This window comes from Oncorhynchus tshawytscha, linkage group LG34 (assembly GCF_018296145.1).
Source record: "Oncorhynchus tshawytscha isolate Ot180627B linkage group LG34, Otsh_v2.0, whole genome shotgun sequence".
In the NCBI taxonomy this organism is placed as follows: Eukaryota; Metazoa; Chordata; class Actinopteri; order Salmoniformes; family Salmonidae; genus Oncorhynchus; species Oncorhynchus tshawytscha.
This window is the reverse complement of record NC_056462.1, coordinates 10,033,002-10,052,590: the sequence shown is the minus strand read 5'-3', so window position 1 is coordinate 10,052,590 and position 19,589 is coordinate 10,033,002. Positions and strand designations below refer to the sequence as shown.

Sequence of the window (19,589 nt, the reverse complement as noted above, 5' to 3'; positions counted from 1 at the left end):
AATACAATATAGCACTGGAATGGTAGATTTGCAGTGGAAGAATGTGCAAGGTAGAGATAGAAATAATGGGGTGCAAAATAAATAAATACAGTAGGGGGAGAGGTAGTTGTTTGGGCTAAATTATAGATGGGCTATGTACAGGTGCAGTAATCTGTGAGCTGCTCTGACAGCTGGTGCTTAAAGCTAGTGAGGGAGATAAGTGTTTCCAGTTTCAGAGATTTTTGTAATTCGTTCCAGTCATTGGCAGCAGAGAACTGGAAGGAGAGGCAGTCAAAGGAACAATTTGTTATGGGGGTGACCAGAGACATATACCTGCTGGAGCGCGTGCTACAGGTGGGTGCTGCTATGATGACCAGCGAGCTGAGATAAGGGGGGACTTTACCTAGCAGGGTCTTGTAGATGACCTGGAGCCAGTGGGATTGGCGACGAGTATGAAGTGAGGGCCAGGCAACGAGAGCAAACAGGTCGCAGTGGTGGGTAGTATATGGGACTTTGGTGACAAAAGGGATGGCACTGTGATAGACTGCATCCAATTTATTGAGTAGGGTATTGGAGGCTATTTTGTAAATGACATCACCGAATTCCAGGATCGGTAGGAATATCAGTTTTACAAGGGTATGTTTGGCAGCATGAGTGAAGGATGCTTTGTTGAAAAATAGGAAGTCAATTCTAGATTTAACTTTGGCTTGGAGATGTTTGATGTGAGTCTGTAAGGAGAGTTTACAGTCTAACCAGACACCTAGGTATTTGTAGTTGTCCGCATATTCTAAGTCAGAACCGTCCAGAGTAGTGATGTTGGACGGGCGGGCAGGTGCAAGCAGCGATCGGTTGAAGAGCATGCATTTAGTTTTACTTGTATTTAAGAGCAATTGGAGGCCACTGAAGGAGAGTTGTATAAAAATTTACTATGTACTTCCGGCGCCGACAGAGATGGCCGCCTCGCTTCGCGTTCCTAGGAAACTATGCAGTTTTTTGTTTTTTTACGTGTTATTTCTTACACTAGTACCCCAGGTCATCTTAGGTTTCTTTACATACAGCCGACAAGAACTACTGAATATAAGATCAGCGTCAACTCACCATCAGTACGACCAAGAATATGTTTTTCGCGATGCGGATCCTGAGTTCTGCCTTACAACCAGTGTAACCGAGTGGATCACATGCAGCGACCAAAAAAAAAAACGACTCAGAAAAAGAGGGAAACGAAGCGGTCTTCTGGTCAGACTCCGGAGACGGGCACATCGTGCACCACTCCCCAGCATTCTTCTTGCCAATGTCCAGTCTCTTGACAACAAGGTTGATGAAATCCGAGCAAGGGTAGCATTCCAGAGGGACATCAGAGACTGTAACGTTCTCTGCTTCACGGAAACATGGCTCACTGGAGAGACGCAATCCGAAGCGGTGCAGCCAGCGGGTTTCTCCACGCATCGCGCCGACAGAAACAAACATCTCTCTGGTAAGAAGACGGGCGGGGGCGTATGTCTTATGGCCAACGTGACATGGTGTGATGAAGGAAACATACAGGAACTCAAATCCTTCTGTTCACCTGATTTAGAATTCCTCACAATCAAATGTAGACCGCATTATCTACCAAGAGAATTCTCTTCGATTATAATCACAGCCGTATATATCCCCCCAAGCAGACACATCGATGGCTCTGAACGAACTTTATTTAACTCTCTGCAAACTGGAAACGATTTATCCGGAGGCTGCATTCATTGTAGCTGGGGATTTTAACAAGGCTAATCTGAAAACAAGACTCCCTAAATTTTATCAGCATATTGATTGCGCAACCAGGGGTGGAAAGACCCTGGATCATTGTTACTCTAACTTCCGCGACGCATATAAGGCCCTGCCCCGCCCCCTTTCGGAAAAGCTGACCACGACTCCATTTTGTTGATCCCTGCCTACAGACAGAAACTAAAACAAGAAGCTCCCACGCTGAGGTCTGTCCAACGCTGGTCCGACCAAGCTGACTCCACACTCCAAGACTGCTTCCATCACGTGGACTGGGAGATGTTTCGTATTGCGTCAGACAACAACATTGACGAATACGCTGATACGGTGTGCGAGTTCATTAGAACGTGCGTTGAAGATGTCGTTCCCATAGCAACGATTAAAACATTCCCTAACCAGAAACCGTGGATTGATGGCAGCATTCGTGTGAAACTGAAGGCACGAACCACTGCTTTTAATCAGGGCAAGGTGTCTGGTAACATGGCTGAATACAAACAGTGCAGCTATTCCCTCCGCAAGGCTATCAAACAAGCTAAGCGCCAGTACAGAGACAAAGTAGAATCTCAATTCAACGGCTCAGACACAAGAGGTATGTGGCAGGGTCTACAGTCAATCACGGACTACAGGAAGAAACCCAGCCCAGTCACGGACCAGGATGTCTTGCTCCCAGGCAGACTAAATAACTTTTTTGCCCGCTTTGAGGACAATACAGTGCCACTGACACGGCCTGCAACGGAATCATGCGGTCTCTCCTTCACTGCAGCCGAAGTGAGTAAGACATTTAAACGTGTTAACCCTCGCAAGGCTGCAGGCCCAGACGGCATCCCCAGCCGCGCCCTCAGAGCATGCGCAGACCAGCTGGCCGGTGTGTTTACGGACATATTCAACCAATCCCTATACCAGTCTGCTGTTCCCACATGCTTCAAGAGGGCCACCATTGTTCCTGTTCCCAAGAAAGCTAAGGTAACTGAGCTAAACGACTACCGCCCGTAGCACTCACATCCGTCATCATGAAGTGCTTTGAGAGACTAGTCAAGGACCATATCACCTCCACCCTACCTGACACCCTTGACCCACTCCAATTTGCTTACCGCCCAAATAGGTCCACAGACGATGCAATCTCAACCACACTGCACACTGCCCTAACCCATCTGGACAAGAGGAATACCTATGTGAGAATGCTGTTCATCGACTACAGCTCGGCATTCAACACCATAGTACCCTCCAAGCTCGTCATCAAGCTCGAGACCCTGGGTCTCGACCCCGCCCTGTGCAACTGGGTACTGGACTTCCTGACGGGCCGCCCCCAGGTGGTGAGGGTAGGCAACAACATCTCCTCCCCGCTGATCCTCAACACTGGGGCCCCACAAGGGTGCGTTCTGAGCCCCCTCCTGTACTCCCTGTTCACCCACGACTGCGTGGCCATGCACGCCTCCAACTCAATCATCAAGTTTGCGGACGACACAACAGTGGTAGGCTTGATTACCAACAACGACGAGACGGCCTACAGGGAGGAGGTGAGGGCCCTCGGAGTGTGGTGTCAGGAAAATAACCTCACACTCAACGTCAACAAAACTAAGGAGATGATTGTGGACTTCAGGAAACAGCAGAGGGAACACCCCCCCACCCACATCGATGGAACAGTAGTGGAGAGGGTAGCAAGTTTTAAGTTCCTCGGCATACACATCACAGACAAACTGAATTGGTCCACTCACACAGACAGCATCGTGAGGAAGGCGCAGCAGCGCCTCTTCAACCTCAGGAGGCTGAAGAAATTCGGCTTGTCACCAAAAGCACTCACAAACTTCTACAGATGCACAATCGAGAGCATCCTGGCGGGCTGTATCACCGCCTGGTATGGCAACTGCACCGCCCTCAACCGTAAGGCTCTCCAGAGGGTAGTGAGGTCTGCACAACGCATCACCGGGGGCAAACTACCTGCCCTCCAGGACACCTACACAACCCGATGCTACAGGAAGGCCATAAAGATCATCAAGGACATCAACCACCCGAGCCACTGCCTGTTCACCCCGCTGTCATCCAGAAGGCGAGGTCAGTACAGGTGCATCAAAGCTGGGACCGAGAGACTGAAAAACAGCTTCTATCTCAAGGCCATCAGACTGTTAAACAGCCACCACCAACATTGAGTGGCTACTGCCAACACACTGTCAATGACACTGACTCTACTCCAGCCACTTTAATCATGGGAATTGATGGGAAATTATGTAAATATATCACTAGCCACTTTAAACAATGCTACCTTATATAATGTTACTTACCCTACATTGTTCATCTCATATGCATACGTTGATACTGTACTCTATATCATCGACTGCATCCTTATGTAATACATGTATCACTAGCCACTTTAACTATGCCACTTGGTTTACATACTTATCTCATATGTATATACTGTACTCGATATCATCTACTGTATCTTGCCTATGCTGCTCTGTACCATCACTCATTCATATATCCTTATGTACATATTCTTTATCCCCTTACACTGTGTATAAGACAGTAGTTTTTTTTTTGGAATTGTTAGTTAGATTACTTGCTCGTTATTACTGCATTGTCGGAACTAGAAGCACAAGCATTTCGCTACACTCGCATTAACATCTGCTAACCATGTGTATGTGACAAATAAAATTTGATTTGATTTGATTTTGATTTGAGATGTCAGTCTGCATGGAGCAGCCAGAGTTGTCAGTCTGCATGAAGCAGCCAGAGCTGTCAGTCTGCAAGGAGCTGTCAGTCTGCAAGGAGCTGTCAGTCTGCAAGGAGCTGTCAGTCTGCAAGGAGCTGTCAGTCTGCAAGGAGCTGCCAGTCTGCACGGAGCTGCCAGTCTGCAAGGAGCTGCCAGTCTGTAAGGAGCTGCCAGTCTGCAAGGAGCTGCCAGTCTGCACGGAGCCGACAGAGCTGCCAGTCTGTAAGAAGCCGCCAGAGCTGTCAGCCTACATGGAGCAGCCAGAGCCGCCAGTCAGCGTGGAGCAGCCAGAGCCGCCAGTCAGCATGGAGCAGCCAGATCTTTCAGTCTGCCAGGATCCGCCAGTCAGCCAGACTCTTCCAGATCTGCCAGTCAGCCAGACTCTTCCAGAACCGCCAGTCAGCCAGACCCTTCCAGATCTGCTAGTCAACCAGACTCTTCCAGATCTGCCAGTCAACCAGACTCTTCCAGATCTGCCAGTCAGCCAGACTCTTCCAGATCTGCCAGTCAGCCAGACTCTTCCAGATCCGCCAGTCAGCCAGACTCTTTCCAGATCCGACCCTTCCAGATCTCAGCAACCAGACTCTTCCAGATCTGCCAGTCAACCAGACTCTTCCAGATCCGCCAGTCGGCCGGGATCTTCCAGATCCGCCAGTCGGCCGGGATCTTCCAGATCCGCCAGTCGGCCGGGATCTTCCAGATCCGCCAGTCGGCCGGGATCTTCCAGATCCGCCAGTCAGCCAGACTCTTCCAGATCTGCCAGTCAACCAGACTCTTCCAGATCTGCCAGTCAACCAGACTCTTCCAGATCCGCCAGTCAACCAGACTCTTCCAGATCCGCCAGTCAACCAGACTCTTCCAGATCCGCCAGTCAGCCGGGATCTTCCAGATCCGCCAGTCAGCCGGGATCTTCCAGATCCGCCAGTCAGCCGGGATCTTCCAGATCCGCCAGTCAGCCGGGATCTGCCAGTCGGCCGGGATCTGCCAGTCGGCCAGTATCCGCCAGTCAGCCAGGATCCGCCAGTCAGCCAGGATCTGCCAGATCCGCCAGTCAGCCAGGATCTGCCAGATCCGCCAGTCAGCCAGGATCTGCCAGTCAGCCGGGATCTGCCAGTCAGCCGGGATCTGCCAGTCAGCCAGGATCTGCCGAAACCACCAGCCAGCCAGGATCTGGTAGATTTATCTACATGCCTGAGCTTCCTCTCACTCCTGAGCTTCCTCTCACTCCTGAGCTTCCCCACAGTCCCGAGCTGCCTCAGTCCCGAGCTGCCCCTCAGTCCCGATCTGCTCCTCAGTCCAGTGGGTTTCTGGGTGAGGACTACTAGGCCATGGTCGGCGGCGAGGGTGGACTATCCAGGGACTAAGACATTAATTGAGTGGGGTCCACGTCCCGCGCCGGAGCCGCCACCATGGACAGACGCCCACCCGGACCCTCCCTATCTGTTTTGAGGTGCGTTCGGGAGTCCGCACCTTAGGGGGGGGGGGTTCTGTCACGCCCTGGTCGAAGTATTTTGTGTTTATCTTTATTTATTTGGTCAGGCCAGGGTGTGGCATGGGTTTTTGTATGTGGTGTGTGTATATATGGGGGATTGTAGCTAGTGGGGTGTTCTAGATAAGTCTATGGCTGTCTGAAGTGGTTCTCAATCAGAGGCAGGTGTTTATCGTTGTCTCTGATTGGGAACCATATTTAGGCAGCCATATTATTTGAGGTTGGTGTGGGTGATTGTCCTTAGTGTCTTTGTTCCTGTCTCTGTGTTTTCACCAGATAGGTCTGTTTCGGTTTTCGTTACGTTTCCACGTTTGTTGTTTTTTGTCGTTTTTGTATTGATTCGTGTTTTACGTTTGTTGATTAAACATGGATCGCAATCTACACGCCGCATTTTGGTCCGACTCTCCTTCACCAAAAGAGAACCGTTACAGCTATCGTCTTCCATCAGCACCGGCCTGTACCCTACCTGCCCTAAGTTCTCTCCTGGCCCCTTACACTTAGTCTGCATTTTTCCTGCTAGGTGACCTAAACTGGGACATGCTTAAACCACCTGACCAAGTCCAAAAGCAATGGGACTCCCTAAATCTTTCTCAGATTATTGCCAATCCCACAAGGAATGACTCCAAACACCCAGAAAAGGCTACTCTCCTTGATGTTATCCTCACAAATAATCCTTATAGGTATCAGTCTGGTGTTTTCTGTAATGACCTTAGTGATCACTGTTTTACAGCCTGTGTTTGTAATGGCTCCTCAGTGAAATGACCTGTCCTGATTTCTCATAGACGCTTGCTAAAAAACTTTCATGAGCAAGCCTTCCTTCATGACCTGGCCTCTGTAAATTGGTTTGGAATCAGCTTGATCCCTTCTGTCGAAGACAATTGGACCTTCTTTTTTGATATTTTTAGTGGTATTGATAACAAACACGCCCCCATAAAAAAAGATAATTAAAAACAGGCTCAGGCCCTGGTTTGACCGTTATCTGGCAGAGTTACTCCACCTCAAGAATTCCATTTGGCGAAAGGCTCGGCACACGCATACTCAGGCTGACTGGCTCCCAATCAGGCAAATGAGAAATAAGTGCACCCAGGCTATCCAGAAGGCCAAAGTAAGTTACTTTAAGGAGCAGTTCTCTTTCTGTGGGTCTAACCCCAAGAAGTTTTGGAAAACGGTTAATGACCTGGAGAAGAAACTTTCCTCCTCACAGCTGCCCATGTCCCTTGATGTTGATGATGTGGTTGTTTCTGCCAATGAGCGCATGGCTGAGCATGGCTGAGCTCTTTAATCACCACTTCAGGATTCCTATTTGACTCAGCCATGCCTCCTTGCCCATCCAACATTTCCTTATCTCCCACCCCTTCTAATGCGACTAGCCTTGCTGCTCCTCCCTGTTTATCCCCTGTCTCGCTACAAAGTTTCTCCCTGCAGGCGGTCACTGAGCCTGAGGTGCTAAAGGACCTCCTTAAACTTGACCCCCAAAAAACATCTGGGTCAGATGGTTTAGACCCTTTCTTTTTTAATGTTGCAGCCCCTATCATCGCCAAGCCTGTCTCTGACCTTTTTAACCTGTCTGTCCTCTCTGGGGAGGTTCCCATTGCTTGGAAGGCAACCACTGTGCGTCCTTTATTTAAAGTGGGAAATCAAGCTGATCTTAACTGTTATAGGCCAATTTCTATTTTGCCCTGTTTATCAAGTGTTGGGAAAACTTGTCAATTATCAACTGACTGGCTTTCTTGATGTCTATAGTATTCTCTCTGGTATGCAATCTGGTTTCCACTCAGGTTACTGCAACCTTAAAGGTCCTCAATGATGTCACCATTGCCTTTGATTCTAAGCAATGTTGGGCTGTTATTTTTATTGACTTGGCCAAAGCTTTTGATACTGTAGACCATTCCATTCTTGTGGGCCGGCTAAGGAGTGTTGGTGTCTCTGAGGGGGTCTTTTACCAGGTTTGCTAACAACCTCTCTCAAAGAGTGCAGTGTACAAAGTCAGAACATCTGCTGTCTCAGCCAACAAGCTTTCTCTGCCCTTAACCTTGTTCTGAACACCTCCAAAACAAAGGTAATTTGGTTTGGTAAGAAGAATGCCCCTCTCCCCACAGGTGTGATTACTACCTCTGAGGGTTTAGAGCTTGAGGTAGTCACCTCATACAAGTACTTGGGAGTATGGCTGGACGGTACACTGTCCTTCTCTCAGCACATATCAAAGCTGCAGGCTAAAATTAAATCTAGACTTGGTTTCCTATATCATAATCGCTCCACTTTCACACCAGCTGACACACTAACCCTGATTGTCCCTTGTTGTCTCTACCTTCTTGCCCTTTGTGTTGTTGTCTGTGCCCAATAATGTTTGTACCATGTTTTGTGCTGCTGCCATGTTTTTGCAAACATGTTGTTGTCATGTTGTGTTGCTACCATGCTGTGTTGTCATGTGTTGCTGTCTTGCTATGTTGTTGTCTTAGGTCTCTCTTTATGTAGTGTTGTGTCCTATATCTTTATGTTTAATCCCCGTCCCCGCAGGAGGCCTTTTGCCTTTTGGTAGGCCGTCATAGTAAATAAGAATTTGTTCTTAACTGACATGCCTAGTTAAATAAAGGTTAAATTAAAAAAATAAAGCACAGTTGAATATTTAATGAGGTGCTGTAGATGGAATAAAATAATTCTATTCTATTCTATTCTACTATGTTCTTGCTAACACACTGTTCTTTATAAACAAATATGAGCGTGAAAGATACATGAATTGGAGACGTGTAACGTAATAATCAGTACCGTATTTCAAAAAACAGCGCGCATACACTTTTCATTTAGCTACACCCTTTGAGCTATGACACCACCATTCATATCCTTTCTCTTCAGTGTAAATGGAAGTGTGCCATTCCATCAAGTGATCTTCCCCTGGTCGAGCATGCGGTTGGCTGACGACACGCTGATGTTGGTTAGAGGTGGTGGAAAGGGAGTCCCTAGAGAAAGCAAGAACAAGACGGTTGCAGGAGTAGTGCCGTGTTATCATAAGGAGACGTATACTTGGAAAACGGACGAGGAAAAGGGAAAAGAGGGAAAAAGAGAGGGAGTGGAGGTCTAAGAGAGAGAGAAAAGAGTTGAGCTTGAGTTGAATAAAAATAGTGGAAAAAGGGAGATGGTTTGATAAAGAATGGTAGAAAGTGTAAGCAGAGTGAGCTGAAGACAGGAGGAGAAATGGAAGTGAATGAGGTCAAAGTATCAGAGGTGGTAGCTGTGAGGAAGTTATTGGAGACCGAGGTATGCACCGAGGGTCAGGAAAAAGATGAGTCTGTGACAGTAGGACTGAAGTTTAAGGAAAAAGTGGACTCTTGCCTTTTGGCTGATCCATTTGTGGTTTCACGGTGGGTGAAAAAAGAGTTGGGTAACATGGAATCGGTGAGGGTAACCAGAAGTGGTCTAGTGATAATTGTTTGTGTTTCTGTTGGTCAGAGGGAGAAGGCGCTCGGAGTAAAACAAATAGGGGAAGGAGAGTAAATTGTTTCGCTCTCAAGAAAAGGCAACCAATGAAATTAGTGATAACTGGGGTAGCAGTAAATATAAAAGTTGACCAGCTGAAGGGAAAGATTCCCGATGTTTGTGATGCTCGTCGTTTGATGCGACGCAGGCAGGGTGGTGAGAGTGGGGAAACAGAAGAGTCATTGTCTGTTTTTTTTGAGTTTTGAAGTTGAGTCTTTTCCCGACAAAGTGAAGTTTGGATATATAAGTTATCCTGTATGAGTGTATGAGCCGAATACATTACGATGCTACAGGTGTCAAGTTTATGGGCATGTGGCAGCAGTGTGTATAAGGGAGGTTCCTAGATGTGAGAAGTGTGCAGAAGGGCATGAGACAAAGGAATGTGTAGCATTGGGGAAAGTAATGGTATGTGTTAATTGTAGGGGTGCCCATGGGACATGGGATCAGAAATGTCCCATGCAAGAGAGGCAGGTTGAGGTTTCCAGGGTTAGAGTAGTGCAGAAGTTGTCATATGCTGAGGCAGTGAAGAAAGTAGAGGAACATGGGTCAAGGGGGAGGGATCCTGAGAGGAGTGGTGTGAGTAGTAGATCTGTACCAGGAGAGGGATAGGCTAAAAAGTTATATACGTTTCAGTAAGATTGGATTTTTAGAATTTATTTATTTCTTACATTTTTATTTTTCAAGCAAAGTATAAGGGAGTTGTACTGCAGTCTAGTAGGTGGCGGTAATGCGGCGGTAATGCAACAAATTGGATGTCAACCGCCGTTAAACTTCATAGAAGAAGAAGAAGTAAACGGAAGTGAACAGTGACCAGGAACAATTTCCACGTTAGCGTTTTTATTGTCGTTAATTATACGTTTATTAACACCATGGAACTCAAAATATGACTAATTGAACTTAACAGCATTACATACTCACCCCATGTAGTCTTTAATTCGCGTTGGAAAAGGGACTTGTTCGATTTACGTTATCTTGGTAACGCTAGCTGCTAACGTTAGCTAACAATGGCTAACTGTATGGTTTTTCACACTCAAATAGCCTCCATTATGGAGGTGCTAGCGAATGCAGCCGTGGCAGATATATGTAAACTCGTAGATGACGACTATGCAGTGTTTCGTTTGGAAATAACTCAAAGCCAGAAAGAAAACAGGGCATTGCGGAGGAAACTACAGCTACTGGAACTGAAGACGGCACGGGAGCGCGCCGAGAGGACAATGCGAGAGCGCGTCGTCGCCAGTCGTCCCAGTAGTGTCAAGATCATCGACCGATACAGAGGAATCGCAAGAGGTAAATCAGTGGAGGCTGCTGAGGGGAGGATGGCTTATTATAATGTCTGGAACGGTGCAAATGGAATGACATCAAACACATTGATACCGTTCTGCTAATTCTGCTCCAGCCATTACCACGAGCCCGTCCTCCCCAATTAAGCTGCCACTAACCTCCTGTGATGTTCATATATAGCTCAGTACAGTAGCCCCATTCCCCTCTGTAGATGTGTTACCCAGAATTTGGTCTTGGTCAGTTTTTGGACAGTATGCAATAATTCCCCTGATTACTTATCCATCATATTCTAACCCGATTCTTGATTTACTGCATTTCCTATTATTTACTCAACAATGTGATACATGGAACATAATACATACATCAATAAATAGTATATCAATAACTTATGAGAAGTGTTACCTTACATCCTTGCCAATTCTAGATCTTGTTAAAACTGTCAATAGTCTACAACATAGTGGTAAGCATTGACAGTACCTAATTTAACCACCTCTTTTCCCCCAATCACTCTATCAGGTGAAGGAAATCTCACTGGAGGCCACAGGAGCTTTGTGAAGCCAGCGGGACATAATACATGGAGAGATGACCAACCAATCACCGTTGATGAGGGGAGTGGAACCTCAACCCAGCATGTTATCATGATAGAGGTTAGTGTAATAGTATTACATCAAAATTACAGTACATCAAATGTGGCCAGTTTATTTCAGAAAGGCTCCCCTCAGCTATTTACTTGCTTACAAGTACATCCTAATTTATCTGCCATAGAGGAGCTTGTGAGACTTCCCTATGACATTGTTATCCAATAGCCTCCTCTCTTCTTGTGTCAGTCTGCAGAGGCTGAAAGTCCTGGGGTCAAGCTGGATAGGTCTGAAGTAGAAGAAGACCAACGGCACAGCAGAGACATCAAGACTGGAGGGACTGGAGCACTCCCTGTAGCCACGGAGGACCCCGCCCCAGCGCAGCCCAGGACCCGACACAGCATCACGGAGGTCAGTGGAACGCTGAACACCGTCCTCAAGTCAGAGACCAACACAGAGACTTTAACAGTAACACAAAGGCTTTTACACACAGGATCTGACTACAGGTCAGACTCGGAGAGACTGGAGCTTGGGGGACTGGGGTGTCCTCCTGCTCCAAGCTCAGAATATTTACTTTACAGTAACCCGAGCCCGAGGACGGTTCATTCCAATCCAGATTCAGGTGATGTGTTAAATGCTGGCGATGATCCGTGTTGTTCTTACACTACAGAGATGGACCCTGGCAACATGCCCTTGGGTTTAGAGACACAGACTGATCTATCTAGAGGAGACTGGAATCGGTACAGTGGTAGTGTGTACTCTGAAGGGTGCCTAGATAAGAAAAGGAAGGGTCTAGTTATAGATGAAGTGACTGTGAAAGTGGAGGGCGACACCCCTCCCATATGGAATGCAGATAGTCACCTAGGCGATGGACACTCACAGGGCAGAGATTTCTTAGATTACAGGGAAAGCTTAGTGTCCACGTCGATGGGGCCTTCTGATTCACACGGGCGTATCATTTTCGATCAGGTATTGAACTCAAACGACAGGACTGGAGCCCAGACTCAGGGAGGGGGAGCCACATCAGGCAATAGTAAAGAGAAACGGTTCCTCTGCATGTTCTGTAACAAAGGCTTCAGCTGCGCCCAGAAGGTGGAGATCCACCAGAGGGTCCACACAGGAGAGAAACCATACAGCTGCCCCCAGTGTCACATGCGCTTCGCCCAGTCTGGCAGCCTGAAGAGGCACCAGAAGGTCCACACAGGGGAGAAACCCTTCAGCTGCCCTCAGTGTGATAAGAGGTTCTCCCGTCAGCACCTGCTGAAGACGCACCTGAAGGTCCACACAGGAGAGAGGCCGTTCGCCTGTACACAATGTGGGAAGAGGTTCTCAGAGAGGAGCTACCTCAAGATACACCAGAAGAAAAACCATTCCACTCTATAGCTTCTGAAGTGTTGATCACCTCCTGTATTAAAAACGACCATTAATTGTCATTGTTGTCAGCAGAAAAGATCCACAGATGCATTTGGATTAACAAGAGTAACAGATTTCAGTGTTGAATATTCCTGGGTAGAATATTCAACACTACGTAAAGGTAGACTCAGCGAGATGATGTAGATCCGGATTCACCAACTGGCGGCTCGCGGTTCAGTTATCTAAGCAATTTAAAACGAATACATTCGTATTTGTTTTTATTGTTGGACATAAAACACCAGCAAATCAGTTCCAATTGATTTTAATTTTGGAAATCTGTTCCTGAGTTTTCCCATGTTTAATAGAAAGATATGTGATCGTATACAAATTTAAGCAAGTTTTGAAATGATTATATTTTTGTCAAATATTATATCTGTTTGGGCTTCTTGCCTTCAATTTTCAGTCTACAAATTATAATTATGTTCCGGCCCCTTGACCACCTGCAAGAAAGATATCGGCCCACAGCTGAATCTAGTTGATGATCTCTGACTTCGATGCACAAAGTAAACAGCAGTAGTGGGTCAATTTCCGCAATAACTAAGAGTGTTGAAGCATGAGGCTGAACAAGGAATAATGAGAGTAACAGATTTCAGTGTTGAATATTCCTTGGTAGAATATAGTATCCAGACATTGTGTGATATATAAGGCATATATAAGCCTAATGAGTCAGTTTCATATTGTGTTTGTACTGTACATTTGATGTTAAATCCATTACTTCCTTTCAACTACCCCAAAAATTCCCAAGACACTTTTAATGAGAAAAGAAATGCAGTTTTTCGAGTAAATACAGATTTGTTCCTGTGACATGCTTATGTGTGGTTTTCATATGGTGTATTTAGAACTCGTTTATGTTTAATAAACACAAAATGTGACTTTTCATTCCAAGACTGTCATTGAGACTCTTTAGTATACATCACTTCTGATCTCACCATATTCTGCATAAACATGACGTTTTACCCAATATTAATTTTGCACTTACTAAATATACCTACACACACCTACCACAGCAGACTGCTGAGAGGAGAATGGCAAATGGAATGACGTCAAACACCTGGAAACCATGTTTTGATGTATTTTATACCATTCCACCTATTCCGCTCCAGTCATTAACACAAGCCCGTTCTCCCCAATTAAGGTGCCACCAAACTTCTGTGATACCCACACTCCAACAAACACCTACTGTACACATCAGAATAGTTTTGTCAGGTTTGTCTGATGACTTTTGACTTATCATAGCTGACTTATTTTTACCCACATCATATTTATGTCCACCATGATGGTTTTAAAAACAATGAAGTCATTCTGTAACTACAGTATAGGACTCAAACGTAGTGGGGATGGGTAAACACTCCATGTTGAAAATGTGTTTATTATCTGTGTGTACATACCTGAGGGAGTGTATGTCTGTGTAATCTGTATCACCTCTCATCCAGGAGGAGGAGGGTCCAGAGGTGCTGCTGGTGAAGGAGGAGGGGTGGGAGGAGGGTCTGGGGAACCCTGAGGGGACCATGGTCATGGAGGACAACCAGACTACACCTCCTCCTGAACCCACAGAGGAACCAGCTGAGCAGCACAGGACCACACACAGTCTCACTGAGGTGAGCCCACTGAACTACTGTCTGAATGGTTTTAGGTCAGCGGCATAGCCACAAAGCCACTCAGAGTATGAGTGCTGATCTAGGATCAGTTTAGTCTTTTAGAGCATAGTGAATAAGATTTATATGGAAGGATCCTAGATCAGCAATCCTACTCTGAGACTTTGTGGATACAGGCCCAGGTTTTAATAATTGTGTCTTACGTGTGGCACCATGCCTTTGAATTGTCAAACCATTAAAGTGTGTGTCATGGAAATTCTACACATGGGACACTCAAAGTCAATCTTAAATTAATCATTGTTTATTACCAGCATGCTGAGAGGTCAAACTTAGATGTATCAGTCTGAAGTGAGCTCTACCGGGGCAGTCCCATTAGTTGTCTTAAATATTTAAGCAGGCAAGTTATATTAGCATGATTTAGCTTATTCATCATTCATAATTAATTCCTCATTAACGTTTGGTTCATGCATGTGACAGACGAATACCTCACGAGGCTTCTTCTGTACAAGCTGAGACCTTGAAACTGAGATATCCTTTCATTCTCAAAACAAAGTTCTGAGTGTACTGCCAAATTGCAGATACTGATAGTGAGGATTTGTTCAGTCAGTCACTTGTATGAACACAGAAATTGGTTATTAGAAATGCACAAACATCTCTTCCAAGTGGCGAAGTTGTCTAAGGCACTGCATGGCAGTGCTAGCTGTACCACTAGAGATCCTGGGTTCGAGTCCAGGGTCTGTCGCAGTCGGCCGCGACCGGGAGACCCATGGGGCGGCGCACAATTGGCCCGGTCTCGTCCGGGTTAGGGGAGGGTTTGGCCGACAGGGATGTCCTTGTCCTAGCGACTCCTGTGGCGGGCCAGGCAAAGTGCCCGCTGACACGGTTGTCAGGTGCACGGTGTTTCCTCCGACACATTGGTGCGGCTGGCTTCCGGGTTAAGTGGGCATTGTGTCAAGAAGCAATGCAGCTTGGTTGGGTTGTATTTCGGAGGACACACGGCTCTCGACCTTCACCTCTCCCGTGTCCATAAGGGAGTTGCAGCAATGAGACAAGACTGTAACTACCAATTGGATACCACGAAATTTGGGTTAAAAAAAAAAATCCATCACAACTGTCAAGTAATCAAATTAACTAATGAGGTCTTGATGAATTTTGTCTTAAGTGTGGGACCATGCCTTTTAAATGATCAAACTGTTAAAGAGTGTCAAGTAATCAAATCAACTAACACGTTTGCATAGTATCAAATAAATTGACCTGTTTGCATAGTACTCACAGCAATCCCTAATTGCCCAATCAGAAAATGCTCCATTGCAGGGTGCTCATATCAGATTTCTTGATCCAACATCCTCTCACTCTGTATCTCTTACAGTCAGTAGACATGGAGGATTGGAAGCCTGATCTGCTGCTGGTCAAAGAGGAGACAATAGAAGACGGACCAGATAGTATTGACCTGCCGAGTGGACTAAAGATGGGGGAGCAAGGTAAGGGAGAAATACATATAGCCTACATACAGTAATAGATCTACAATGGGAATAGTGATGCACCTGGCTATTCTTTTTTTTCTTCATTCATAAATACAATTTATGTTTACATATAAAAACACACATTATAATGTATGATGTATATAATGTATAACCAGGTGATTGACCAGGTAAAAAAACAACATACGTAAAGTTTTCTATGCCATGTAAAGTCTATTTTGCACCCTCTTCCTGCAGGTGGTTGGCTGGAGGCTAACAAAGGAGACTGGGCTCCCATCTTGGATTCCCAGACCCAGACCAGTGCAGTCAAGCGCCCAGGGAACAACATCACTGAGCAGGCCAGGACCAGAGGTGACATAGTGGAGGTCAGTGGATGGGACAGCGTCCTCAACTCTGGGCTGGGGAACAACACTGTTAACCAGAAACAGATAGTGGGACACAAAACAACAACCAATCTTAGTCTCCATGACAACAGACTGGCTCTGACCAGGGAGAGGCGTAGATTTGGTCTGCGGGGACGGGGAGGTGTCCATATGAGGCGGGAGAGAACAGACACAGACTCGGGTAGGGATGCTCCGTCCTGCTCCAATAGTTGTGATTCAGAGAGACTGATGCCTCAGGTTAACCCCCTAACCGGTGCTGCCTTCAGCCTGCCTTCTATAGGATCTATCAACTGGAACATGGACCCTGCAACAACACAGACACTCCCTGGCCTTCATCCACCTCACACTTTCCTAATATTAAACCAGACCTCAGACAATGCCAGTGCCTCAAAACTAAATGGCAGCACCAGCCCATTGACAAATGACAGTAGTAGTGACGTTGTCAGTAGATCCGGTGGCAAAGAGAAGCGCTTCCCGTGTTCATTCTGTGGGAAAGCCTTCAGTTTCCCCAAACAGGTGGAGATCCACCAGAGGATGCACACGGGGGAGAAACCATTTGGCTGCCAACTGTGTGAGAAGAGGTTCTCCCATCAGCACCACCTGAAGAGACACCAGAGGGTCCACACAGGGGAGAAACCTTTCAGCTGCCCCCAGTGTGAGAAGAGGTTCTCCCACCAGCACCAACTGAAGATGCACCTGAAGGTCCACACAGGAGAGAGGCCGTTCACCTGTACGCACTGCGGGAAGAGGTTCTCAGAGAGGAGCTACCTTAGGATACATCAGCAGAAAATGCACATGGCCCATGTATAGAGTATAGTAACATGTTATGTAGTACTAGCTAGTATGTTTGTAGTTAATTCTGTTGGTTTTGGATGTAGGAGGGAACTGGATGAGGTGAACTGAAGAAAGAATGAGTATGATGAGGCAGAGTAGATGATATGGTGATGGTTGGTGTGATGGTGTCTGTACAAATGCTTCACTGATGAAGAGTGACACATTTTCCCCCTTTAGGTTGATACTGGTGTTTTATAGTGAGATAATTATGGTGCCTTAATTAATGTTTACTTTATGTGAAGTTGTGTGTTATGTAATGTTGAGCCTTTTCCAATGTATTCAAAAAATAATAATTTAAAGCGGGGTACCAGATTTACAGAAAAGGTCAAGTGTTACCATGGTGAAAAAGTTATTATATTTGTCACATATTGTTTTGTGCAATAAAAGTACTATACTTCAAGTTGTCTTAGTGTATGATCATTTTGTGAAATTAAATACAAAATTGACTCTGCTGACTGACTTGGTTATTTTTGTATCATTGCAGGGACTGAGTTTCCCTTATCTCAGTCTAACCAGAACATTATACTTCATTCTTGATTCAACACATACGGAATTGTTTTATAATAAACCCCAAAGGCTCCATATTGTTAGGTACTTCAATCACAGTGTTAGATATGGGCTTGACTGTGGTTACCATTTTATAATATCATGTTTCTGTGTGTACAGCAGAGTTTCTTATATAAACTTTTATGCTTTTCTGTACAATTTGTGTTTACAGTCTGCTGTCCATGAGGACCTGCTGATATCCGGTGTTGATGGCTGGAGACACTGGACCTCTGAGGCGGCTGGGCACACACCCTGGCCCCGGATCAGTACCCTGGATCAGGAGCCGTCGCTCTTCCTTCCCGAGTTGGAACCAGGACCCAACCGTGAGGGACAGAGACTCCACCACCACACAGAGCACAACCAGTGGACAGGTGGATTGAATAACCTCAATCCTGGTGGTCATCAGAGAGACAGAGGCTCCAGTCAGGGATCCAGTCTGCAGCCCAGACCCTTCTCTTCACAGTCTCAGTGCAGGGATGAAGCAGGGCCTGGGGCTGATAGAGATAGAGATAGACCTTCCTGTTCCTATGATACAAACACCACAATGTCCATGATGAACAGAGAAGGTCACCCTGGGCTTCAGCCTTCACAAACAGTGGTGAGTGAACCCCTTGGGGGTAGTCTAACAGGAAGTCTGTCTTCTCCTTCAGGGTCCCATCTAATGCCTAATGACTGGGTTCATAGGAGGCCTGGGTCTAGCCTTCCTCAGTTACCTCATGGTTACCCCACCAATACAGACAGGGTCAGGATGGGTGTTCACCACAAGAGGTACCTAGCCTATAACACGGCACCCAATCTCAACAACACCCAAACAATGGCTAGAGGTCAAGGAGGGAGCTCAAAGACTAACGACCTGAGGGTGGTGGCTCCTGCTTCTACCTCCTCTGGGTCACAACGTGGGAAGCAACGCATTAGGACGGACGCCGACAAACCGTATGCCTGCCCCACGTGTGGGAAGCGCTTCTCTGAGGCAAACTATGTGAAGCAACACCAGACCGTTCACACCAAGGAGAGGCCCTTCAAGTGTAAGCTGTGTTACAAGAGCTTCTCCTTCCTGAGTAACCTTATCAGGCATAGGGGTGTCCACAATGAGGAGGAACCCTTCAGCTGTACCCAGTGTCACATGCACTTTGCCCATGCTGGCAACCTGAAGAGGCACCAGAGAATCCACACAAGGGAGAAATCCTCCAGCTGACCCCATTGTGAGAAGAGATTATCCAGCCAGCACCAGCTGAAGATGCACCTCAAGGTCCACACGGGAGAGTGGCTGTTTGCCTGTACACGCTGTGGGAAGAGATTATCAGAGAGGAGCTACCTCAGGACACACCAATAGAAAACCATTCCACTCTATAACATAGAAAGTAAACGTACCACTCAAACCCTGAATTAAAGACAAACATGAATTGTCGTTTTTGTCAGCTAATGCATTTGGAAAAATGAGAGTAATTGTGTTGAATATTCCTGGGTAGAATATTGCATCCAGACATTTATAAGCCTAAAAAGTCTGTTACATATTGTGTTTGTACTGCGTTGGATATATGATGTTCACAAATGCCATTCAACTACTTAATTTCTTTCCAAAGACACTTAATGAGAAAATAAATGTAGTTTATCATACAGATTTGTAGTTGAGACAGGTGTATGTTGGTGTATTTAACACTTGTTTATGTTTAATAAACACGAAATGGGACTTTTCATTCTAAGACTTTCATTGAGACTAGTTTACATCACATCTGACCTCATCACACCAGTGGAGGTTCCTCAGAGGAGGAAGGGGAGGACTTTAATTTCTTTTTTTTAAATAGTAAAACATTGAAAAAAGTTATCCTTTTTAGATAAGACTACTAAATATATTTACGCCATCAAATCATTGATTAAAACACACTGTTTTCTAATGGAATACAACTTGGCCGCTATGAAAGTGAACTGTGTTTATTGGTGATACGGGGTGTATTCATTCTGACCATTCTGTTGAAAAACGTTTCTTAAACGGAAGCAAATGGAACGAAACGGGGATAAACATACCTGAATTTGTCCAATGGAAACTCTCGTTTGCAACTGTTGGACGAATGAT

General features: G+C 46.0%; 4 protein-coding genes across 7 annotated transcripts in view; 3 read left to right on the top strand and 1 right to left on the bottom strand.

Annotated features, from left to right (window-relative positions):
- The window catches only part of LOC112231888 (zinc finger protein 629), a 233,573-nt gene extending 214,339 nt beyond the window's left edge, over window positions 1-19,234 (top strand). Inside the window, exons 4-6 of one of the 2 annotated variants that reach the window (XM_042311926.1) lie at window positions 15,641-15,752; window positions 15,990-16,117; window positions 17,688-19,234. In XM_042311926.1, the coding sequence (XP_042167860.1) occupies window positions 15,641-15,752; window positions 15,990-16,117; window positions 17,688-18,710 (1,263 nt within the window). In that variant the 3' untranslated portion in view covers window positions 18,711-19,234. Of the gene's footprint in view, window positions 1-15,640; window positions 15,753-15,989; window positions 17,370-17,687 lie in introns of those variants that run through there. The other variant, XM_042311927.1, reaches the window with a different exon arrangement.
- Window positions 1-19,589, bottom strand: part of LOC112231940 (zinc finger protein 583) — a 969,163-nt gene that overhangs the window by 651,967 nt on the left and 297,607 nt on the right. The gene's annotated exons all lie outside the window — the stretch shown is intronic.
- Window positions 1-19,589, top strand: part of LOC112231889 (zinc finger protein with KRAB and SCAN domains 8-like) — a 359,191-nt gene that overhangs the window by 226,029 nt on the left and 113,573 nt on the right. The gene's annotated exons all lie outside the window — the stretch shown is intronic.
- Window positions 11,278-13,555, top strand: LOC121841799 (zinc finger protein 184-like). Its single transcript, XM_042311959.1, has 2 exons — window positions 11,278-11,332; window positions 11,513-13,555. Exons 1-2 carry the CDS (start codon window positions 11,324-11,326, stop codon window positions 12,644-12,646), a joined length of 1,143 nt encoding a protein of 380 aa, XP_042167893.1. The 5' UTR covers window positions 11,278-11,323; the 3' UTR covers window positions 12,647-13,555.